The sequence below is a fragment of the Myxocyprinus asiaticus genome, chromosome 33 (genome assembly GCF_019703515.2).
Source record: "Myxocyprinus asiaticus isolate MX2 ecotype Aquarium Trade chromosome 33, UBuf_Myxa_2, whole genome shotgun sequence".
Taxonomy (NCBI): Eukaryota; Metazoa; Chordata; class Actinopteri; order Cypriniformes; family Catostomidae; genus Myxocyprinus; species Myxocyprinus asiaticus.
Genome location: NC_059376.1, coordinates 34,864,652 through 34,888,324, shown reverse-complemented (window position 1 = coordinate 34,888,324; position 23,673 = coordinate 34,864,652). Strand labels below are relative to the sequence as shown.

General features: G+C 38.1%; 1 protein-coding gene across 1 annotated transcript in view; it reads right to left on the bottom strand.

The window, feature by feature from the left end:
- Nucleotides 1–23,673, bottom strand: part of LOC127424469 (xenotropic and polytropic retrovirus receptor 1 homolog) — a 96,525-nt gene that overhangs the window by 13,042 nt on the left and 59,810 nt on the right. Inside the window, exons 3-11 of the mRNA XM_051669731.1 lie at nt 23,465–23,566; nt 16,806–17,026; nt 15,422–15,571; nt 15,079–15,162; nt 14,675–14,756; nt 13,302–13,489; nt 13,004–13,183; nt 9,361–9,529; nt 7,864–8,058 (exon numbers count right to left, since the gene is read on the bottom strand). Of these exons, the coding sequence (XP_051525691.1) occupies nt 7,864–8,058; nt 9,361–9,529; nt 13,004–13,183; nt 13,302–13,489; nt 14,675–14,756; nt 15,079–15,162; nt 15,422–15,571; nt 16,806–17,026; nt 23,465–23,566 (1,371 nt within the window). The remainder of the gene's footprint in view (nt 1–7,863; nt 8,059–9,360; nt 9,530–13,003; nt 13,184–13,301; nt 13,490–14,674; nt 14,757–15,078; nt 15,163–15,421; nt 15,572–16,805; nt 17,027–23,464; nt 23,567–23,673) is intronic.

Below are 23,673 nucleotides of genomic sequence, written 5' to 3'. Positions count from 1 at the left end.
AGATGACCCAAATCCAATGCCAACAGAACTAGTATCTGAAACACAAATCCCTCTCAATGTTTATGGTGGATCCCAATATGTGTCCTTGAACACAGGAAATTGTTCTCATCCTTACAAGGGGTTTTATGTGTATTTGGTTTCACGGATTTGTGGAGGGCAACAAAGTAAATAGAATTTGTCACTCATTGCATCTGACCACATGATAGGTACATGACAAAAGAAAAAGAAAAAGCAAAAGAACAGAAAAGGACACAAAATACAGTGTTTATCAGCTTCAAACTTTCAAACTGTTTATCGGCTCATCCAAACAGACATTTGTGTAGGAAATATATGTTTTATAATGACAATTCTTGTTGATTAATCTGTACTAAACTGTAGAAACTATGCACATCTAGTGGGTAACACTTCACAACAGTGATGATTAAAAGCCAGCTGTGATATTTGAACACATGCAGGCATCTCTTGTCAATTATTTCCTGGGTCTAGATGGCATGGTTTAAATCTGTTATAAAACCATCAGATCAGGTAGGCACAGGTGTACCCAAGATCCCCAAATCTCTCCTCTAAGATGGTTTTTTTAATTAGATACCTGGCAGCGATACAAAAAGGTAAAAAATATATATATATATATATATTTCACTGCCTCATCATTATTCTAGTGATACACTCACGCAGTTCTGTCTAGCCACAGGCAGGCAATTACAGTGCAACCTCCTCTGGCTAGTTCATTTTCATTTATTTCCTCTTTTTCTTCTCTTTATCTGTTATTTTCTTTCTATTTCTTGCTCTCTCCTACATCTCCATTTCGTTTTTTTAAGCTTCTAGCTTTCACTTTCGCCTTCTCATTAATCTCTGTTTGTATTTCGCTCTGTCTTGTCAGATATCATTGAGTTCTTTAGTTAAGCCTAAGCTCAGATCGGAGTTTAAATGAAATTTTTGATGTTGTCAACCCTTTATCTCTTCTACAATCACTTCTACAACATAATAAAACTAAAATAAAAATAGGTGTCTTGTTGACACAAGAGAAGATTAAAAAAGAATATGGGTAGCTCAGCGAGTAAAGACGCTGACTACCACCCCTGGAGTCGTGAGTTTGAATCCAGGGTGTGCTGAGTGACTCCAGCCAGGTCTCCTAAGCAACCAAATTGGCCCGGTTGCTAGGGAGGGTAGAGTCACATGAGGTAACCTCCTCGTGGTCTCTATAATGTGGTTCGCTCTTGATGGGGCATGTGGTGGGTTGTGTGTGGATGCCGCGGAGAATAGCGCGAATCTACACATGCTATGTCTCCGCGGTAACGCGCTCAACAAGCCACGTGATAAGATGCATGGATTGATGGTCTCGGATGCGGAGGCAACTGAGATTCGTCCTCCGCCACCCAGATTGAGGCGAGTCACTACGCCACCACGAGGACATAGAGCGCATTGGGAATTGGGCATTCCAAATTGGGGCAAAAAAAGAAACGAAAAGAAAAGAAAATTGCTAAGGAGTGGTGCTTGCCTGTGCAAAACTAACTGCTATAATGCAGTTCTGAATGGTTGCTAGGACATTGATATGGTTGCTAGGGTGTTCTAAGAGGTTGCTAAGGCACTGTTAAGTCGTTGCTAGGGCAACCTTGGTGGTTAATAGAGTATTCTGAATGGTTGCTGGGATATTGCTAGATGGTTGCTATGGTGTTCTTGGAGGTTGCTAGGGTGTTCTGGGTTGTTGCTAGGGCATTGTTAAGTGGTTGCTAGGGTGATCTAAGTGGTTACTAGGGTGTTCTGAATAGTTGCTAGGACGTTGCTAAGTGGATGATATGGTGTACTGTGTGGTTGCTTTAGCGGTTGTTAGGGTGATCTGGGTTTTTGATAGGGTGTTCTAAATGGTTGCTGGAACATTGCTGGGTGGTTGCTATGGTGTTCTGAATGATTGCAAGGGCATTGTTAAAGAGTTAGTTCCCCCAAAAATGAAAAGTTTCTCATTATTTACTCACCCTCATTATATCCCAGATGTGTATCTGAAAGTCTTTCTTTCTTCACCAGAACACATTTGAAAAATATCTAAGTTCAGTAGGTCATTAAAATGCAAGTGGATGGTGATCAGACTTTTGAAGCTCCAAAAAGAATGGATAGTCAGCATAAACATCATCAATACAACTCCAGCGGTTAAATTAATACACCCCTACATTCTCTCAGCGGTCTTCTAGAGCGACACGATCGCTTTTGGAGCGAAAAAAGAAATATTTGAGTACTTTTTAACTCTAAATAATTGTTTCCTCTCAGCAGCGGTATGCACGTGTGACGCAATTGTGTTGACGTGAGCAGAGGTGGAAAGTAACGAATTACAACTACTCTTGTTACAATACTTGAGTAAATTTGTCAAATTTTTCTACTTTTTTAAGTGTAAATAAATAATAGTACTTTAGCAAGCACCCTATTCTTTTTTTATGTATTTCCTGCATGTCCAGAATTGGTAATGAAGCATTAGTTAGTTATTCTTCATTTCACACATACTTTCTCAACCAAATTGTCCTACAGATAACTTTTTTTAGTGTTATAACCTAAATTCTTTAGGTTGCCAGTCCTGAACTTTAACCAATAAGCCACACCATCCAAAACATGAGGAAATAGGAGATAATTGCTGTGACAGTTATCTCATAAAACTGTTTTGCTCAGTATCCTCAGCACTGCCTGAGCATGACTAATGTTAATTTAAACATTAATTATATGCTCAGACATGGTGCCTTCCTCTGGGATTAGTCTACATGAAAACTAAAATAAATAAACTTTTTATTAGTTTGTATTAGTTAAAATAAAACGAATACACAGACTCATTTATCTGGGCAGCGTACTGCAGAGAAACATCAGTTTCAATCAGGGCACAAATGATAGAGGTGATCTTTGATGTATTTGTATATTAAACAGGCTCACTGCCAGGGATGTCCTGAGTGAATCCTAATGATGAGTGTATTAAATGTGTGGCAAAGCTGCCCTGTTGGATCACGGCTGAATGGGGCCCCTCTTACACCAATGAGGCAGATGTTCCGGGCTGCGGTCCAGATCTCACCTATAACACTGATACGGGGGTGTTTCTAATACACTCTGAAATCTAGAGAGCTGTCAGCCAACATTTGGATTCATCAGAGTGGGATTTTGTTATCCTGCTAAATTTGGTTAAATTAAAACATAAATGCAGTGGACTGGAGTAGCATTTAACCATGCTTGCTATTTAACTGTCATTTAAGGGAAATAAATAAATAACCAGAACCGACGTGTGTGTATATCAGTGCCGATTTCTCAGGGCCAGAAAAGCCTTCTCTGCTGGCCTAACATGCCTAATAAATAAATATTTTTCATCCTTTCATTCTCAATCACCTTTTGGCCTATGTATTTTTAGTCGCTTTCCACTCTTAATTAATCTACAAACAAATAGAGAAAAACGAAAAGTTTATCCAGTCAGAATTTATTCCTTGATGCTTACAAGCAAAGTGTGACAACTGTTTCACAATTTCCACAGAATCCCTCAACAGTGCAAGTGAATAGGCATCTAACGTCAGACTGTCAGATTCATCAACCAATCAGATTGATTTATTTGTTCTTGGTGGGTGTGATCTTTAGGCTATGTCCCGGTCAAGGCCGTCTAGCTGGCCTTGAGTGACGCAATCACGCTTTAAGTGATGCATGTAATTTGAAAGTGAAGAGCGTGAGATCTGTCTGACGAGTCGGCTGTCGTCACTGCTGGTATTGCTGTTGAGAAAGAGATCCTTATGGATTTACAAACCTGAGATGTTCTGCATGACCGTGCAATTGCTTAATTTATTAATCAGGAAAGGAGGACTGATTTTCACTTCAAGCAAATTGGTAAGTGCTTTTTGCATTGTTATAGCAACATCAGGAGTTTTCTAAGTGTAAATTAATCTGCTTGAGCATTCAGTGTTGGATCAAGTTTTGAAAAGTAGTGCTGCGTTCCATTCAACTCAGAAAGGCAGATTTTCCAACTTCCTACTAGGAAAAGTGCAATGGAATGCATCTTTAAGTCAGAATTACAACTTGTAGGCTCGTGCAGAAATTCTCAACTCCGATTTCACCGAGATGCATGTGCATGATGTCACACAAACATGTCGACACTCTGGGAGATATACAAAGAAAGTGATAAACATTCACTTTATTAAGTAATATCGATAAATGAGTTAGTTTCCATATTACATGATATTAAAGCTTGTTTAACAAACGCCTGCAGAAACAGGTGTATAAAACATTATAATCTCTTTTGATAATCGTACACCTGAAGCACAAATGCTAGCGCTGCAGCACTGTTTATCAGTTGGGTTGCTAGGAGACATCTCTAATGAGAGTCAAACCCTGTTAAGCTAATGGGAGAGTTGCAGTTCCGAATATCAGAGAATGGAATGCATTTCGAAAATATCAAGTAGGAATATCCCACATCCAACTTGAATGGAATGCAGCATAACCATGTACCCTGACAAAACAAAATTTATTGCAAGCAACTATAACGTTTGAAGGAAGTCACAAGAGCAGGATCTAGATGCAGCTTGATATTTAATAGGAAATGAGACAAAGTACAAAAGAGGGTAAACACTGGAACAAGGCAAGACTAGGAACTGGGAACTAAAACAAATGTTACATTCTAGGTTGCAAACTGGTACAACAACAGGAGCAAATCAACAACTGACAAACACTGAGCAGAAATCAGGGCATTAAATATACAAGGGCTAATGAGGGAATGTAACACAGGTGAGAACAATCGGGAACAGCTGACAGAGATGAGTGCAGTGCATGTTGGGAAGTGTAGTCCGGGGAAAACAGAAGACAGAGGATAAACACAAGGCAACACAACAGTGGATCATGACAGCAACATTTAAATCGCAAATATTATTAGATAGATTTTTCCAGGTATTATAGACCTCCTTGGTAGATTCATATGAAAAAATATGATTTTTGAATGTCTGTTCGGGAGACGTTCATTTCACAAAACAGTCATGCTGCAGTTAAAATTAGGCTTGCTTGAGCATTAAGTGTCGTTTCAAGTTCTGGCTTTCGTGCGTGGACGTGTTTTTAAAATGTCAGTTGGTATTATTAGTTAGCTGCGACATAATGTATGATGCCCAAAGGCATAGGGTGCCTTTTTCATTGTGAAACTGTGTTTTCTTAATGGCATGAATCACACTGAAGACTTAAAATGCACGGCCAGCCACTGGTGTATATAAATAATGAAATGGATGAAAAAGCTTAGTCGACTGTTTTGAGGTGATCGATTTGAGCTAAAGTTGTCTTTCTGAAGAGATATGGGAAAGCATATAGGCTGATTGTTTGAAAAGTGTGAGGGTGAGACAGAAAAACAGACAGACAGAAAGACAGGCAAAGACAGCTGAATGTTTGAGCAGCAGTCTTTGTATTTCAGATGTATTTCAATGGCAGAATAATCAGACACTAATCGTAGATAAAGATGAGAGTAAAAGATATGTCTGGAATCTTAATGGCATGCTTTGTACTCTTTAAGACTTCATATTACCTGGATGTAGGAATTTTACTGTGATTATGCAGGGGATGGTGTTTGGTGGCAAATAGGTTTTTATAAATCAGGTCACGTTATAGCTCTTTATGCATGCTTACATACTGTACATGCGTCCAAGGTGTTAAAAATAAGAAATCTTTAAAAAATCTAGTTTAAATCTAGTTTAAAACACTTGTGTCAATTTCTTGGACATGTAATCTTTGTGTCCAGTTTGGTTTCATACATTTTTGAAAAACCTTTAGCATTTACTACAAAAAAATTCAAACTTTAAAAATGTCATGTTGTGCAACCATATAATAAATAGTATTATAATACCTTCTTTGCACCTTGAATACATGAGAGTAACTTCATCATTAAAAAAAAAAAAAAAGAAGCTTTCAAACACATCTTTTTCTAGGCACATTGTTTTTAAACACATGTTTGAGTCAAAAATATCAAGAAGTATTCTCAGGGTTACACCACATGACCTGAACATAACATGCTTTTTCATAAAAATGTCAAAATAACTATCAGATTTTTTTTGGTTTTTGGTTTTTGGGGATGGTTTTTGGTATTTCTTGCAACAAGGGGGATGGCATCCCCTCGAATCCCCCCTCAACTCGAGTCCTGATTTAAATGAATTTAAACCGACTGATTTCAGTTTAGAAGACTCTGGGCTGTCAGTAAAGGGTTAAACTTGTCATGTGACAAAACAACATGGCACCAATCACAGCAGAGTTTGTCTTTGGAAGAAATGCCAACAGATCTACATTTTGTAAGAAACCTCAAAGTTTTTATATTGAAATCTCAAAAGATTAAGATTAGCGTTTCTAGTTTAATCCAATATGCCATGTTTAGCGATTTATCTTGAAGCGACACGCAGCTAAACATGGAGTGGTGGTGGGGTAGTGGACTAAAGCACTGAACTGGTAAGTGGAAGGTTGTTGGTTCAATCCCCACAGCCACCACCATTGTGTCCTTGAGCAAGGCACTTAACTCCAGGTTGCTCCAGGGGGATTGTCCCTGTAGTCAGGGCACTGTAAGTCGCTTTGGATAAAAGCGTCTGCCAAATGCGTAAATGTAAACACAATGTACATTAATGTGTATTTTAGTGCTTTTTTCCATTAGAAATCCTATATCTACTGTTCATTATCACATTGAGAATAAATGGGTTAATCTAAATGTTGAAAAGTGTTGTTTCAGAGGCTTTATATGAAGTTAGGATGAAAATAAGGTGCATTTCGACCAGTGCAGACAGAGAGCACACTGGAGGTTAAGTCATTCACTAAATAGGAAGCAACGGAGCATCCTATAGCTTTCCTATGCAGCCAAGTGCATTCACTCCTAACAGCCAACCAAAAGTTCAGTTTCAGGCTGCAGATGATGTTTGTACCACTCAACATGTTTGGCAGACATGGGACAATGGTAATCAGTACATAGATTCAGAATTGATAATGTACAATTTTATTTTAACATGGTTGGCAGTGATTGGACGATGCTGGCCATAATTTTGAATCAGAATAATTTATGCTAATTTCTGATTGGTAAAATGCTTCAGCACTGACTATCACTTGTTTGTTTGACAGTGCAAAGAGAAAACATTTATATTTTGTTGCCAAAGTAGAAAAAACAACATTCAAGTCAATTATTTTTATTTGTGCTTTTCCCAATACACATTGTTCCAAATCAGCTTTACAGAAAATCAGCTGTAATGTCTGTAATGTCTCAAAAACATGAATAACCAACACACCTGGAAACATAAACAATTGAATACAAAAAAATCTGACTTTCTATAGCTTGGTATTATTTTAAATTTCTCAACTTAGTTCTGCTGTCCACATGTTTGGACATCAATTTTTAGGAAAACTATTTGGTCTAGAATTAATTATTATTATAATTTTTGCACATGTATTAGGTGCTACTAGTAACAAATCAAAAAGGGAAATGGAAAATGCACACAGCTGTCACGCTCGGGTCTCAGGAAGTTAAGAAATTACATTGTATCTATCTATCTACTCTATCTATCTATCTATCTGTCTGTCTGTCTGTCTGTCTGTCTGTCTGTCTGTCTGTCTGTAAGGCCTATAACCTTCAAACTTTTAAACTATTTTATACTTTCAGTTCGTGACAAACGTCCTTTTCTAGTTCATAGGAATCCTTTATAAAATCATAGAAATTACTCGAAACGGAATTACTTAAAAGCATGGACTGAATTTTCTTACCCACCTACAGTACTTTTCAATGGCCACACACACAATTTTTGCATGCTAAATAAATATCTTATGAGTTTCTTTGAATGTGAATGTGAATGTTCTGGTCACATAATCAAAAGACTATGTAATGTTTACAAGCAATGGGTTTGTTTTTACCTTTATGAGTTCTGTAGAGGGCTGCAAACGTGACCACAAAGAAGGTGGTGGAGTATTTTCCAGCATTCACCAGGTGAGGGAAGGCTCTCTTGGTGTCACGATAACGTCGTAGACACTGCACGAACCGCAGCCATGCAGGCAGACAGTGAATGATCGCGCGGACACCATAAGAGTAGCTGTTACACTTTTCATCACCTGGTGGAGAAAGGGAAGAAACTTGGTAAGCAAAGTATATCCCAAAATACTAGATAGAGCTTTACATATACACCGTCACAGTCTAGCCTGACTGTGCCCTGCCTGACTATCTGTTTGTCTTGTCTGAGTGTTTTTTCCTGTGTTGCCTTGTCTCTCATGCCCTCTTGTATCTTGCAGGTTCCACGTGGAGAACGACAGATCCGTTACCCGGGCAACAGCTCGTTCTCCATTTAACATCATCCGCGGCACCTGCTCCCTATCTACCTTTTTCCTACTTAAGTCCCGCTTGTGTTCTTTTCTGTGCCAGTTTGTTTTGTTGAGTCTCGTGTGATCTCCAGTCAGTGTATTCCTGGGATTTCCTGAAGAAATTTATTCTGTTTTCTGTTTTTCCCCCTTGTGGGAGTTTTGGTATGTATTTTTGATTTATTTTGTAATAAAGCCCTTTACTTGCCTCTGTGTTGGTCCTATCCTTCAATCAGTGACAATACACTACCAATTGAAAGTTTGGACACACTTAACTGTGATTTAGGTTTCTTTTATGTTTCTTCGGTCACACTTTATTTTACAGCATTCATTTTACTGTGAAATTACATAGTGAAATTTACTAACTAATGAAATTAGTTATAATTATGTAACTACTGTGTAATTGTTTTGTAGAGCTGCTTGTACTTACATATTGTTATTGTTATTATTATAGTAATTAAATATAACAACATGTAATATGTGTAACATGGACACTGTAAAATAAAGTGTTAGTAAATGTGAGGTTAAGTAAATAGAAATTATAAGTTCTATCTATCTTTGTTAGTAAGGGTGAGTAAATAGAAATTATGTAGAAAATATTTGAATTGAAAAAAGTTAATAATAAAGAATGTGTAGGTGTGTCCATTTCCACAAAGTAAACAATTATTTATATAGAATAGTTAACCTTCTGTCTCTCTTTCCTTTTTCAGAATCTTCCGATATTCCCGAGCGGGTCACAGTGCGACACATTTCCGCACCATTACACCACTGCTGATGCTCTGAATTTTGTGATCCATTTCACATTTTAAACTCCACTGAACCTGAAGAACTGATGTCTGTGTTTACAGTGTGTGATCTCAATTCATGTCTTATGTGGACCATTGGCAATTGAGGGATACGCTGTCAATCAGCAGCAACTAATTGTGACATTTACTCATCTACCATTACATATAATGTTGAAATTGAGATAACACACAATGTGTGAATGGCTTAGTCTGTCTGTCTGTCTGTCTGTCTGAATCACTGCATTTCAGGATGACTTTATTCTGAATCAATTACCATATGTGTTGGACAGCAAGCCACTAAGTTCCCCCCATTTCAGCTCCATGCTGTAGTAACAGACCAGATACTCCAGATCTGAGAGCACGATCACCAGGGAGTTGAGCTGGTCAGCCAACCAGAAGTCGGCAAATTCCACTCGGTGGAACGGAGCGGTGAACACACGAAACTGAGAAAGACAGAGAAATGAGAAAATATGAACCATAAATATTCATACTGTATACCCACAGGAAGCACTGTGGACAGCGATAAACAACAGAAGTTAATTGAAGTGTTTTTTCTTTTAGTATGAGGCAATTTATTACTTAGGCAGAGTAAACTCAATGAGAGAGCAAGTGAATATCTTAATGAGAGCTCAGCTGGCTGAATAAACAAAATCAATAGCATTTTCATTGGCTCATGATCTGTAATATCAAGTCATTGACCTTACCAATAAAACAGCTTTAAATGTCTTTTCAATGCATTTTTTTTTTAAAGGTAACAAGCTCCTTGTGTTCCCAAAACATTATAAAAATTGTACATTTTTTGTTTCAATCTGTTAATCTTAAAGGTGAAGTGTGTAATTTCTGTGCCATAGCATCACCACAATCAATGGAGTAGCAAAAATAATGACTGTTTTCAAACAGGTTTCTCAAACAATCACTGTAGTGACTGATATTTTTACAGAAACTATCGTCACCTTGGTGCATTTTTGTCAGGATGCACAATGTACTTTCAAAAATGTTATTAAAAAATAAGATCTTTGAGTAAAAACACAAAATTAGACAATAGTGAAGAATTCACTATGGAATAAAGAATAGAGCCTTTGCATATACACTCTGTGGTTAGTTTCATATGATGCCCATGGGTCACATTGTTTTTTTTTACTTTTTGGTTTTTCAGTAGCTTTCACTATCCTATGAAATGACATTCTACCTCTCTCAGCCTTCAGGGCAGTACTGACATTTCGTTGCAACACAGTTTTGCACTACACCGATCCAAGCCATCATACTCTTGAGACTCAAATGACAGCGAGTATTGATTTATCCCACACTCTGATCCATTTACCTGATGAAACAAGTGAAGTCCCACATAATACACTCTATAAAGGAATAGTTCACCCATAAATGAAAATTATGGCATTATTTGCTAACCCTCACGTTGTTCCAAACCGCTTTGCTTTTATTTCATTTATTTTGTTCTTTCTGTAAAACACAAAAGTTGACATTTTTGAAGAATCATAATGCAGCTTGTTCCATACAATGACCGTTTGAAATGACCATGTCGGCCAAGCTCCGAAATGAAAATGTCATAAAAGTATAGTTATGGGTTATTTCCCATTTTGGCATCAATAACGATGATGCATAATTTTTTAATCTTTATTAGTGAATAGCAACTTAAATGTAGTCTATTCTGCATACAAGCTATTGCATGCCTTCTAAAGCCTTGGAATATAGCGCAAAACTCTTATGGACTACTTTTATAGTTGTTTTATGGTCCTTTTTGGAACTTGACAGATGTGGTCATTATTAACTGTCATTGTATAGAAAGACTGGCATAAAGATTTATTGGAAATTTCTACTTTTGTGTTCCAAAAATAACAGTAAACACATGTTTGGAATGACATGAGGACAAGGATATAATTACAGAATTTTCATTTTTGACCATTCCTTTCAACACAGGTCTGAATGTGAGGTATATTTCAAGGTTACAGCAGCATGTGTGAGGTCCTTGAATGTGACTTTGCGTTTTAACTCTGGGAAAAAGGCCACCTACTGTTTGACCATCAGTTGTTGTTGGATATAGTCTACAGGAAGTCTGTGTGTGTGTGTGTGTGTGTGTGTGTGTGTGTGTGGTTGTTCTGTGTGTGCTCCATGGAATAAGACTCCAGTCTAGGCCAATTACACTTGGGAAGGGCAGTGAGACAGAGGTAGGCAGCCGCTGATGGCTCCATCCCAATAATGATTGCACAGTCACAGCCTTCACGTCCGAAGATATAGAGCTGCAATCTATTTGCCCTCACCTTGAGTGTCACACAGAGAGAGACACGCATAATCACACACGTGTACACACACAAAGCTCACAGACACACACTTTATTCCGTACACATATATAAACACGCATGCACACAAAGCACACAAATGCACACATTGCCCCTGTATACCACAGGTCAAAGAAAAACAATTATTACTGGAATAAAACAAATACACAAAGGCAGAGAAGGCAATAAAGAAAGAGAAAAAACATGAGGTTTACAAAGACAGCTGCTTATGCATTGAAATGAGCCAAAAAGCTCTTAAACAATTAGCTAATTAGCTAAGAAAACAAATGGGTGCGATTTTACTGATAGAAGAATGATTTCATTACAAATGTTGTTACTTTATTGTGTTAAACCAGGCAAAGCAAGACTATTTTAATAGCTTGTTGACTTTAAGACAAAATAAAAACAAAGACAAACTGACACAGTTATTAAGATACATATAATTATCTTACATATATAATTCTGATTAGTCATATCCTTAAAGGAATGTTCCGGGTTCAATAAAAGTTAAGCTCAGTCGACAGCATTTGTGGCATAATGTTAATTACCACAAAAATTAATTTCGACTCGTCCCTCGTTTTCTTTATAAAAATAAAAAAAAGCAAAAATCTGGGTTACAGTGAGGCACTTACAATGGAAGTGAATGTGGGCCAATCCATAAATGTTAAATTACTCACTGTTTCAAAAGTATAGCCACAAGACGTAAATGATATATGTGTAAACATTATTTTAGTATGATAAAGTAGCTTACTAACCTTTTTTTTGTAAAGTTGTAGCCAGTTTTACAACTTTGTTACAATGATGATGTGATGTCAACAAATCCTAAAATGACTGTAATAATGACGATTTAAACAACTTTACAGCTCACATAATACATGAGTTTTAACAGAAGAATTAATGAATGTGCTTTTATAAAATTATAAGCTTCAAATTTCTGTTTAAACCCTCCAAAAATTGGCCACATCCACTTTCATTGTAAGTGCCTCACTGTAACCTCGATTTTTGGGGTCCAGACACATATTTTTTTGCGGTAATAGACATCATGCCACAAATACTGTGGACTGAGCTTAACTTGTATTGAACCATGAACATTCCTTTAATAAACCCCACAAGTTCTTTAATATATGCTATCTGTATGTTGACACTCCAGCCATTCTTTAAAAGATACTAAACAGAACCTCTACTGCTCTAATGCTGACTTGTTTTCCTAGCATACACTTTTAAAAATAAAGGTTTGCATCACCATAGGTTCAGCAAATAACCCTCTTCAAGAACCATTTTTTCACTGTATAGGGTTCTTGAGTTCTTAAAAAGATTCTCCTATGACATCAGAATGTAAAACCTTTTTTAGTTCTAATTGGAACCTTTATTTTAGTTTAGAGAAGCAGCAGAATGTAAAGTAATGTGCAATCTATAAGAACAGAAGTGCTTTCACTTTAGACAGTCTTTCGAAGAAGGAAAAAGTTGGGACAGGGAGATTTCATTTGGAAGGCGGAAGACACGCATTTTCTATTGGTGGATGTATTGCATCTATTTAAAACATCTGAATTCTGTAATGCACAAGAGTAAAAGTGTAACACTAGATCAGTAGAGTAACTTGACAACATCAGGTTTGACTCTCACCAGCAGTTTGATGAGCCAGAAACGGGATTTGTAGTAGGCAGTTTTGAAAGGGACAATGAGGAAGAGCAACATAAAACCGTAGAGGATAAGGGGGTTCGCCTGCATAGGGAGAAAAGTGTAGTCCGCAAACAGGCAGGAAAGGATACTGAGACACCAAAGAACCCCCCAAAATCCTGCAATCTACAGAGACAGAAAGAGATAAAATAATAAAAAAGAGATATAAAATAAATTTAATTGAGCATCCAGAAGCAGTAACTCCTATAAAGCAGCAGGCTCTTATCTATGGCATGTGTCTCACCTCAAACAGATGTTGATGTGAGAGGTTGTTTCGAGGGTTCAGCTCAAAGATCAGCACGTGGTTGACCCCTGCCTGCCTCCAGCCATAAGTGTTTATCCCCAACAGGAAGAGAAATTGAATCAGCAGGAAACCGCCACGGTAGATGCGTACCAGCGGCCAGATGTTCTGATTACGGATGAAAAAAGCACCTGACAGAGAAAGATCAGTTACACTGATGGATTAATAACAAGGATGTCTATAATAATGTGCTGTTCTTTCAAATGTAAGCAGTTTATTTGCAGACATGGAGGAATGCATGAATGAACAACATAATCAAATATTATTTGTGTTACAAAAAAATTACTGTTGCAGAACCATGGTACAGTAATCAGATAATAATAGCATGGTAATTTGACCTATATCATGATATTGAATGATTACCATCAGCGACTAAAAACAAAATGTTTTTCATTTTGATTCGTTCTGAGCAGAAACAGTATGTTTTTCGTTCCAGTTCCACAGCCTCCTTTCCAAATGTTAACCGGTTAGAATGAAATAAAAGAATTGTTAATAATGTTATTTTTAAAATGACAGTACTTGGTGCTTAGGGTGGGTGATGCACAAGTTGCAGTGTTTCCAGATCTCACAAGAGAATCAAGGCACCTCAAAATAAGGGACTTGCCTCACATAAAATAAGCAAAAATAAGCGATTCAATTTTCTCCCATAAGGGGGAATTTTCAGGACAGAAATCATAACAAGCAAAGAATACATTAGCCTATATAAAGTAATGTATTTTCAATAAATGTATTCTGAATATAAAATTATCCCCAATTTTTTTTTAAATATTTAAAATATGCATTTGGTCAATCAATTAGCCCAAATCTCTCTCTCCTACATGCAGGCACACACTGTGTGGGCACGTTTGGACTAAACATCACCTTTTGCAGGCTGAATGCAACATTTTTACTAAAAAAAAAGAAAGAGGCCTCATTTTTTTCAGGCAACAGGAAGTGGTGTAATTCAGAAGATTTACTGTGATAAACCCTTTGGTTATCGGAACAAAATTAACCGGTTATTCACCGGTTACCATCACTTAGAAAAAAAGGTTTCACTCCGGAACAATTGAATGGGATTTCATTCCCGTGTTCGGTTACATTAAAATATAAAAATGTTGCTAGTTTTCGGTTTCGTTCCTTGAACCATTTTTAGCCCCTGATTACCATATTCATATATCATGGTTTTCACATGGTACTCCAAAGTACTATCATGATATTACATAGTACATACATAGACCATAAAAACATGGTATTACCATGGTAGATGTCCCAAAAATCATAGCAATATCATGGTATTTTTTGTTAGTGTTAGTGTGAAAAAAGGAAAATAACCACACCAGTAAGGACGAATGCTACAGCCAGGACGATGAAGACCCCACAATACAGTCCAACACGGAAAGTGGTCCAGGCAGGTGCAGGCTGAGTCGAAATAAAGCAAATATTAGATCACTGAAGTTCTTAAGAAATTTTATTTTTGTACTTCTATGTTGCGTAAGGCTCTTCGGTAAAGTCATCATTGTAAAAGAGTCTTTTAATCCTGCTATATATTGTACATGATGTTCCCTGCACAGGTATATCTCTCCACCACCCACACTGTCATATGTGTTATGTAGTTTTTCAGGGCTTACACAACTGTTATTGCATTAAAAATACAGTGCAGAACTAATTTCATGGGCTATTTACCATTATTTTAATCTTTAAATGTTAGCAATCATGCCAATAAAGCTGTGCTGACTCTCACCTGAGCAGCTCCAAGAGGTGGAACCCTCAGCCTCTTCATAGCCTTCTGACGATCACCTCCTTCCAGCTCTGTGGTCACCAGGGCCTGGGTACACAGGGGTCAAAAGTCAGGTTATTATTATCTACAAACTTCAAGTTCTGTTATTACATATTCTGGTTCATGAGAGATGAAAATACCCTAAAAGTATCACCTTAGTGCACAGGCTATTATCATCATTGATTACCTTCAGCAGCTATGCATTGAGCAGCTAGTTTTCTGCTTTGTAAGTTACAGGAACAGCAATGCAATCTGATTATGTTATGAGCAGGAAGTCAAGTTAAATATGTGGAGCCAGGCAGTCTACCTCAGTCTCAGAGATGAGCTGTGTGATCTTCTTACAGGTGTAGAATGGAGCCACCTCAACATGGGCCACACGCCAATCTGCTCCACGTTGTGTTTCCAGAATCTTATCATGTTTCTTCAGGATTTTCCGGAATCCAGTGAAGTTCAGATTCTGCATGAGGTTTCCGGTAAATCAGAAGATATCAATTAAGCAGAGATGCTGCACATCCAATAACACAGAAAATAGCAATCATCTAGTTATTCTGTACTGAGTGAGTACATTGAATAGAGGGAAAAGATTCTAATACAAAGATAAAAGGAAAGACATTTTGGAAGGATATAGAATATAGTTAGTAGATGTAACATTTGTGCAGTATAAAAACAAGGAGGACTGAATGAATTAGGACCCATCTGAAGAGACCAGCATATATTGTGTTTTGGGTACACCTGCATCAAACTAGTACTTTAATATGTATTTATGTCATGTTTTCCAGTAAAAAAAAATAAATAAAAAATCTAATCATCCTTAAAACAAGATAAATTTACTTGAGAAGCAAAATTGTGTATGAAAATAATACAGAGAATGTTTCTGTAGTGCGGAGGAGGGTGGGGCAGGGCGGAATGACGGACGCCCGGACCCCAACCTGCCTGATGAGGCGAGCGAGGCATAAAGGCGACCAAAGACGGCAGAATTATGGGCAGCTGCCCTGCATGTGTTTGTGTGTCTTTTTATTTAATTAAATATTATTTATTTTATCAAGCTGGTTCTCGCCTCCTCCTTTCCTGTGTACCCCTGTTACATTGGTGCCGAAACCCGAGAGGGAGGAGGGATGCCCATCGTAGAGTCCTCGACACTGCCGTCCACCCAGGGGAGCGCTGCTGCCATCCGCCAGGGGACAGAATAGCCCGACCGCCCGGACACGGGGAACGGCCGCCGTCCACGAGGCGAGGAGGGATGGGACTCCCCGACCGCCTGGAGCGATGGAGTCGCTGCCAGTGGCGGAGGAGTGTCCCCACGTGCCGCCAGAAAAGCAGAGGGGCATTCTGTCCGCTGGGGGTCGGAGGTTTGACTCCGGTCCGCCCAGGGAGGAGCGGCTGTCGTCCGCCTGAGAGGGTGGAGGAGTGATCGGGGACCATGCGACGGCACAAAAAAATACTTTTGTTTTTACACTTTTTTTTTAAATGTGTGAACTTAAAAATCAATGAAGATATTTTTTTGAGAGCAGTATTTTTTTGTTAGATGTCAGCAGAGAACAAAAATAATTAAATAAATAAATAATATAAAGAAAGAAAGACAGTGTTGAAAGGTAAAGAATCCTAATAGGGTGTCAGGAAGAGGACATTTCAGAGAGAAGGAGACAAAAAAACAAAAATAAATGGCTTGAACATGCTGACAAATATCAGACCTGGTAGTTCTGCAGGAGGATGAGACTGAGGTAGAACTCGCTGAAGGCCAGCTGCAGATCTTTGATGTTTCGATGTTTGTTGCGCTCCTGGTTGGACAAAGAGAACACCGTTTTGCGATGACTGCGCAACCCCGGAGCGTTGCTCTCTCGCTGGGCATCCAGAGACGTCTGCAGCTCATTCTGCAAAGTTGCGAATCGGCGCTGCGCCTCAGCAAGTTTTTCTATGGAAAGATCCATACAAAGAACAAGCTTAATATAATAATAAAGTAATTATTTAAAAATGAAGGGTATCATTTCTGTGACACTATTATCACTAAATGGTACAGCAAAAATCATTGCTGTTTGCAAACAGGTTCCCTGAGCACTCCCCTGTCTGACACTGGTAAAAAAATAAAAAATAATAAAAAAAAAATAAATAAAAAAAATAGTTGGTCCTGTCCCAAACACACGGCCTTAGATAGGTCAATGTTGCTGTGTCGGGCTGTTTGGTATGCTTTGAAAAAACAGAGCAATGTTTTGATAGCACCAAGGAGCCATAGTGTTTACACTTTGCAAGGATATAAACATACAAATGGCTTACTTACAGTTATCTCTACAGTAAAAGATTAGCTGGAACAAAATTTTTAACATAAAATAAATTCACACTTCGCCTTTAAGTGATAATATACATTTTATGTTTTTTTTTTAATTTGCTATCAGAATCATAATAATGTTACCAGTAACAATTGTGAACAATCTGTGATCAGCTGTGTGCCTTAAGGCATATGGTGCATACCACCGTATTTTGCAGTTTTATGGCAAAAAACGTTTTGTCTTTGTAAAAACATGGAAACCTAAAAGCCTGGATGAGCAGCAGGCCTAAGGAAGAACATTTAAAATGCTGTTAAAACTATTTCTATTGACAGACATAAAGCCTGCTTGGCTTACATATCTATAATGAGAAACATTAGAATCCATTCTGCATGGCAAATAAATCCCTCATTCTACCCATTAACCAGAGAGTGAAGCAGCAGACAGATTTCCTGATGGAGACAATGCTCTTCCTGGCCTGCGTCCCAGCACAGTTTTGTAAACAGGACCCTTCTCGCCCATCTCGCTTTTAGAGGAAGAGGAAAGAGGGTATTACGTTTAGGAGACGTGTAAATGCTGGGAGCATATGGTTTATAACTCTCAGTGAGAGATCAACAGAGTGAAGGCTAAAAGTGAGTGAGAAGGAGAGAGTGAAGCAGACAGATCCCGTAGGCCTTGATCTTCAAACACTTCCTGGAAATATTGTCATTTAACAGACACTCAGTTTTTCAAAGTGAGGGCCAAAGAGGGTTAAACCACCAGGAGTAATAGTGTCTTGCTCAGGGGTGTAATGCATGGAGCTTCTTCTTGTGGGATTTGAACCTATAGTACAACCTTTCTGTTACCAGCCCAGAACAGACCTGTACCGTTGTCCCAGGGCTTGTTACAAGGGAGATCCTATGAATGCGTCTTTACACCACTGAGTATATATGGGGGCTGAGGCCTTAATTGTGTCCCCAGGCCCCATGACTGCAAGTGACAGCCCTGGCCCCAATATTTGGGGATGGTCAGCTTTAAAAAAAAGATCAACAGACCTTAGTCCGAGGTAATATCTAATTTGACAAAAAGGAAAATGAATGAATGAATAAATGAATGTTACACTTGCTGAATGCTTTTCTGACACTACATTCAAAGCACTTTTGTAACAGTAGCCAGCTGGTACATGATAGCTGTGCAGTGTGTAAACCTCACTCTCCTGGCCTTAAGAGACGCACTGGCGACGAGGCTAGAGGCCATGGCTTTATAACCTCCTTTTTAGCACGTCCGACTCTTATGTCTGGGATCGCCAGTTCGAATCCCACTCAGAATGGGTTGAGTAGGACCAATGACACTTTACATAGTGAACAGGGGACTCTCCTCAGTCACCACCAGCATGCAGCATCCACCTGGATGATGCTACTGCAGCCATAGTACGTCAGTAAGCGAACCACACACCAGCTGTTGGTGGAGAGGAGAGAGGAGAGTGATACAGCCAATTAATGGATGGGGATTATTAGGCAGTAGGGGTGGAAAAATTCATCGCTGCATCGCGGTGCATCAATATATTAAAGAAATTTCGATGCATCAATTACGAAATTTATCGATTATCATTATAAATGAATAACCAATGTGTCCGTCTCATATTACACAAACCTTCTCCCAACAGACACGGAGCAGAGCACACGAGATTAAAGAGAAAGAAACTGCACTTTGAAATAAAGAAAGTTTATGCAGCCAAGTTCACCCCGCAAATCTATAAGACAAGATGGATGGATGGATGGATGGATAGACAGATAGATACAGACTTGGGAGTGATTTCAGATTGTTCTAATGGGAACTGATTACAGTCACCTGTGATTGGTCAACGACACACGGAAGCCGCGAAAGATAATTTTTTTTATCCTTCGCAGTGTGTGCCGTAAACAGTCCTGCATGAAAATGTGATTTAAAATCTGCCTAATAAACTTTACATCTCGGGGGGTCCAGGGGTATGCTCCCCGAAGTGTTCAATTCTGCTGACCTTGAGATAAGCATTTGTTTTATTTTCTCGAGTATGAGTAGCATTCATGTAACTATTGGCTAAAGCATTTCTTCCAGTAACCGTTCAGACAGACACGTTTTCGCGCTAAAAAAGCAAAACGCACCACAATAAATAGAGCAGAACGCTGGTGTCTCGAGATGCGTATTTATCAGTTGAAGAAGTTCTTTTTAACTTGATACAGTGTCTAAAAATGCAGCGCTCCCATGAGAGATGCTAAAAACACCGTGAAACATGACGCAGTTGTCAAAAGAAATCAATCTAGCGAATGTTTATGTGGAAAATGATTGAAAAACAGTGCAAGCGGACGCAAAAACACGTTCAGTTTGAACAGCCCCTTGTTCACATGACACAGCACTAGCTCAAGTTTCTCAAAGTTACCTCTCAAAAAGACAGCCTTTTGTTTCAGTTGATTGTTGTTACATTTCCACTGTATCCAGCGCTGTTCTCTGTATTCGTAAATATCCCGATACTGTTTTACTGTGTGAGAAACTGCTCCAAATGATTCAGTGAGAGAGTGGTCCAAACGAATTGTACTGAATCACGAATCGATTCAGACCATTTTGCAAGCCTGTTTGGCCAATTCACTGAAAAGAACCGACTCAAAAGAACTATTCATTAGCAAATTCGGCATTGCTAGTTCTTTTAAAAAGCCAACGTAAATACAGGACACATTTCATGATTGGTGAAATATTCTGAGAGTAAACATTTCTCAGGTCAGTCGGAGCGCTCACAGTACGTACAGTGCGTATGGCCATACAGCTGCAGGTGCCACTAAGAGTGGTTTCAGTCTTCTAGGTGTTCAACTTTTGGAGCTATTTGGATTAGAAAAGGAAGAGTCGTAAAATTTAAATGACCGATTGCGGAGTGATGTCATCCGAATTTACATATCATGAAGAATAAAAAGCAACATTATTTACATGTCTACCACAGCGCATAGCGGATTTATAGCCAACTGAAGTCTGAATTTAAAATCGCAAACTATCTTTAATGAGGTCTTTACATGCTACTAATAGACAGTTTTTCATTCTATGACCCTGCTGAGAATGCTCCATTAAAACCTGGATCGTATCTGCCTGCACATGACATTTCATCTGTAATTACTGGTTTCAGATATTAGATATCGCGATGCATCGTAATTTTTAGGTAGAGAATTGTAATTGAATCGAATAGTTGTCAGAGCAAATCATCACACCCCTATTAGGCAGCTATGATTGATTAGGGCCAATTAGGGGAATTTGGCCAGGACACCAGGGTTATACCCCTACTCTTAATGAGAATTGTCCTGGGATTTTTAATGACCACAGAGAGTCAGGACCTTGGTTTCACATCTCATCTGAAGGATGGTACCTTTTTTTTTTTCTTTTTTCCCCATCACAATACTGGGGCGTTAGGAACCACACAGACTGCAGGGTAGCACCCCCTGCTAGCCTCACTACCTCTTCCAGCAACAACCTTAGTTTTCCCCACAAGGTCTCCCCCACGAGGTGGCCAAATGAGGCTGTGAGAAACAGAAGTACAGTTCATTCTATTTTTTGTACTATTGTGTACTTGTTTCTGTGGACAAAATAAACTCCAGAAAACATGGGTTGTGAAAAGTAGACATAATCTTGTGATACTAACGATAGTATAACATATCGAATGGGCACCCCTCACAACCTTATTTTTGTTCACGTAAATTTTAAGTCAAATTTTCTTGGGGGTTCCAGACACGTTTTATTGTGTCTTTAAATATGGTGTCTACTCTAGGGTCTAGGCTCTTGCAAACCTGAAACCTTCAAAGGTCCCCACCTCAAAATCCAGAGACAGACAGTTTTTGAAAGTGTCCTTAGTAAGCAGTAGTGGCAGAAGTGGGGTCTCATGCTGAATGTGGCTAAGATGGTGCTACAGATTCATGTACTTAGCTGATCTTGTCAACTGCAGTCTTGCAGACATGCAGTCTTTGTCCCATGGTTGGGGGGGGGGGGATCTCAGCCGTAACATAGTCTGGGTCAACTGGACAGAATTAGTTCTATTGCACTATAAGAGCATCCTAATATGGATTTAGTTCTATAGGTCATCGAATATGATAATATCACCATACGAAATACCACCAAATAAACTTGAAGAGTGGCTGAAACATTAACAAGAGGCCTATGTGTAAGCAAAGAGTAAAGATAGACCAAAAATCAACTTGACTGAAATTTTTTAACCAATATTCACACTTTTCTACTTCGGTTATCAGTTATCAGTATCTTAATATCAAGTGTACCGATAAAAGGCAAATCTTGGTCAAAATCTCAGTTTGGAAACATTCCACTTTGTCGTAAATGACATTTTTCCATCAACAATAGCTTTGTTATTGTTCTAATAATAATCATAATAATATTTACTATAAAAACATTCATAATGCATACTATGTTTTAATGTTGTTGTCTAATAGCTACTTAGTTATTCTGTCAAAAGTCAGAAATAAAACAATGAGAAAAATTGGTTCTGCGTATCAGTTAAGGAACACTAAAACATTAAAATAATTTGTATCTATTGGTCACAAAACAAAACAAAAAATAGCAATACTGGCAAATCTCTAACACAGAGCACATAATTTGCAGATTTGTCACTGGCTAAATATTGTTAGTATTTATAGTTACAATACATAGAATATTTATTTAGATCTACACAGAATATGATCTTTTCCTTTTATTTCCTGTTTTATTTTATCCTATTTTAGAGTTGATGACATGGGTGTTTTTGTCGGAGGACAAAATAAGATAAAGTATGGGGTCAGAGATTTTTCCAGCTTTATGGACTTGACAAGCTTTTTTTGGCCGGGCAACTCGATAAGAGTTTATTTTGGTCTGTCTGGCAAACCTGCAACAGGAGGTGGATAATTTTCAGTGGCAACTGGGGAATTAAAAGACTAAACCCTGATTATAAACAGAATTAATTTACTGCTTTCCTTTGTTGTTGTTTTTTTAAGTTAAATTATTAATGTACATCTTATTTGTTTCTGAACAAATACTGATCCTTTGTCTCCTGATATTTCAATTTTGAGGAAGAGTTAAAGGGATAGTTCATCCATAAATAAACATTATACCATCATTTAATTACCCTCATGTTATTTCAGATGCAAATGATTTTATTTCTTCCATTGAGCACAATAGGACATTTTAGACAGAATGTTTTGAACTGACAGCCTCAGTCACCATTCACTTTCATTGTATTGAGGAAAGAAAAAAAAATGCTATGTAAGTGAATGGTGACTGAGGGTATCAGTCCCTAACATTCTGCCTAACTAATTTTGTCACTCATAGAAGACAGTACGTCATTCAAGTTTGGAACAATATGAGGTTGAGTAAATAATGACAGAATTTTCCGTTTTGGTGAACTAACCCTTTAATTATTTTTATACTCTAATTTCTGAAGTTTGCAAACTTTTTGTGCAAAGCACAATGTATCAATATCCAAATGAGGCATCAATGTCACTTCCAAACGAGATAATACTTGACTTGTGCTATTCCTTAACCAGCCACTAAGGGCAGTGGAGCTTAGACATTCCAATCATCCTGCAGTCACTGCCACAACACAGCTTATGTTGCAGCATGCATATATTATGTGTCCAAACATAGTCCATTCCCCTTGACACATGTCAAAATGACTACAGCAGGCATTACGCATTACATCATGTTTCCTGATAGTGCTGTACACACAGAACTCATACACAGGGAATCCCATACCAGCATTTGGCAGGCTACTGCAGTTCATCTACTCACAATAAAGTCTATTTCCATCAGCACCATGTTTTTATGAAATAACTTGATCATATTTGATCATAGCCAATAGTTAAACTATTAACAGAAGTATAACCAGTAACAACAGTTAATATATAATAAAACATGAAAATATATGGATAATCTGAGCTCTTAATTCATCTCTACTCTTCCGAAAAAACCATTTCCATAACATTTTGAATGTTTGATAATTATATCTACTTTGTTGATGGAGACAGACTGCTAATCATTTAAATTTGAAGGTTTTATTGATATCCTCAGTTGTATTTTTTTTATTTCATGGGGTTTAGGAAAAACAATACCTGAATAGAATGTGTTGATTTTGGAGAGTTCCTTTTCACAGGTCTGAAAGAACTTCTCTTCAAACTTGGCATAGTACCGTTTGACAGTGTCTTCATCCGTGACTGCAAGAGACAAGAGACAAATAGGTTAATCTGTGTTCATGTTTACATATAGTGGGTACTAATCCACTTAAGGACTGGAGAGTGATGTGTCCCAAAACCCACAACAA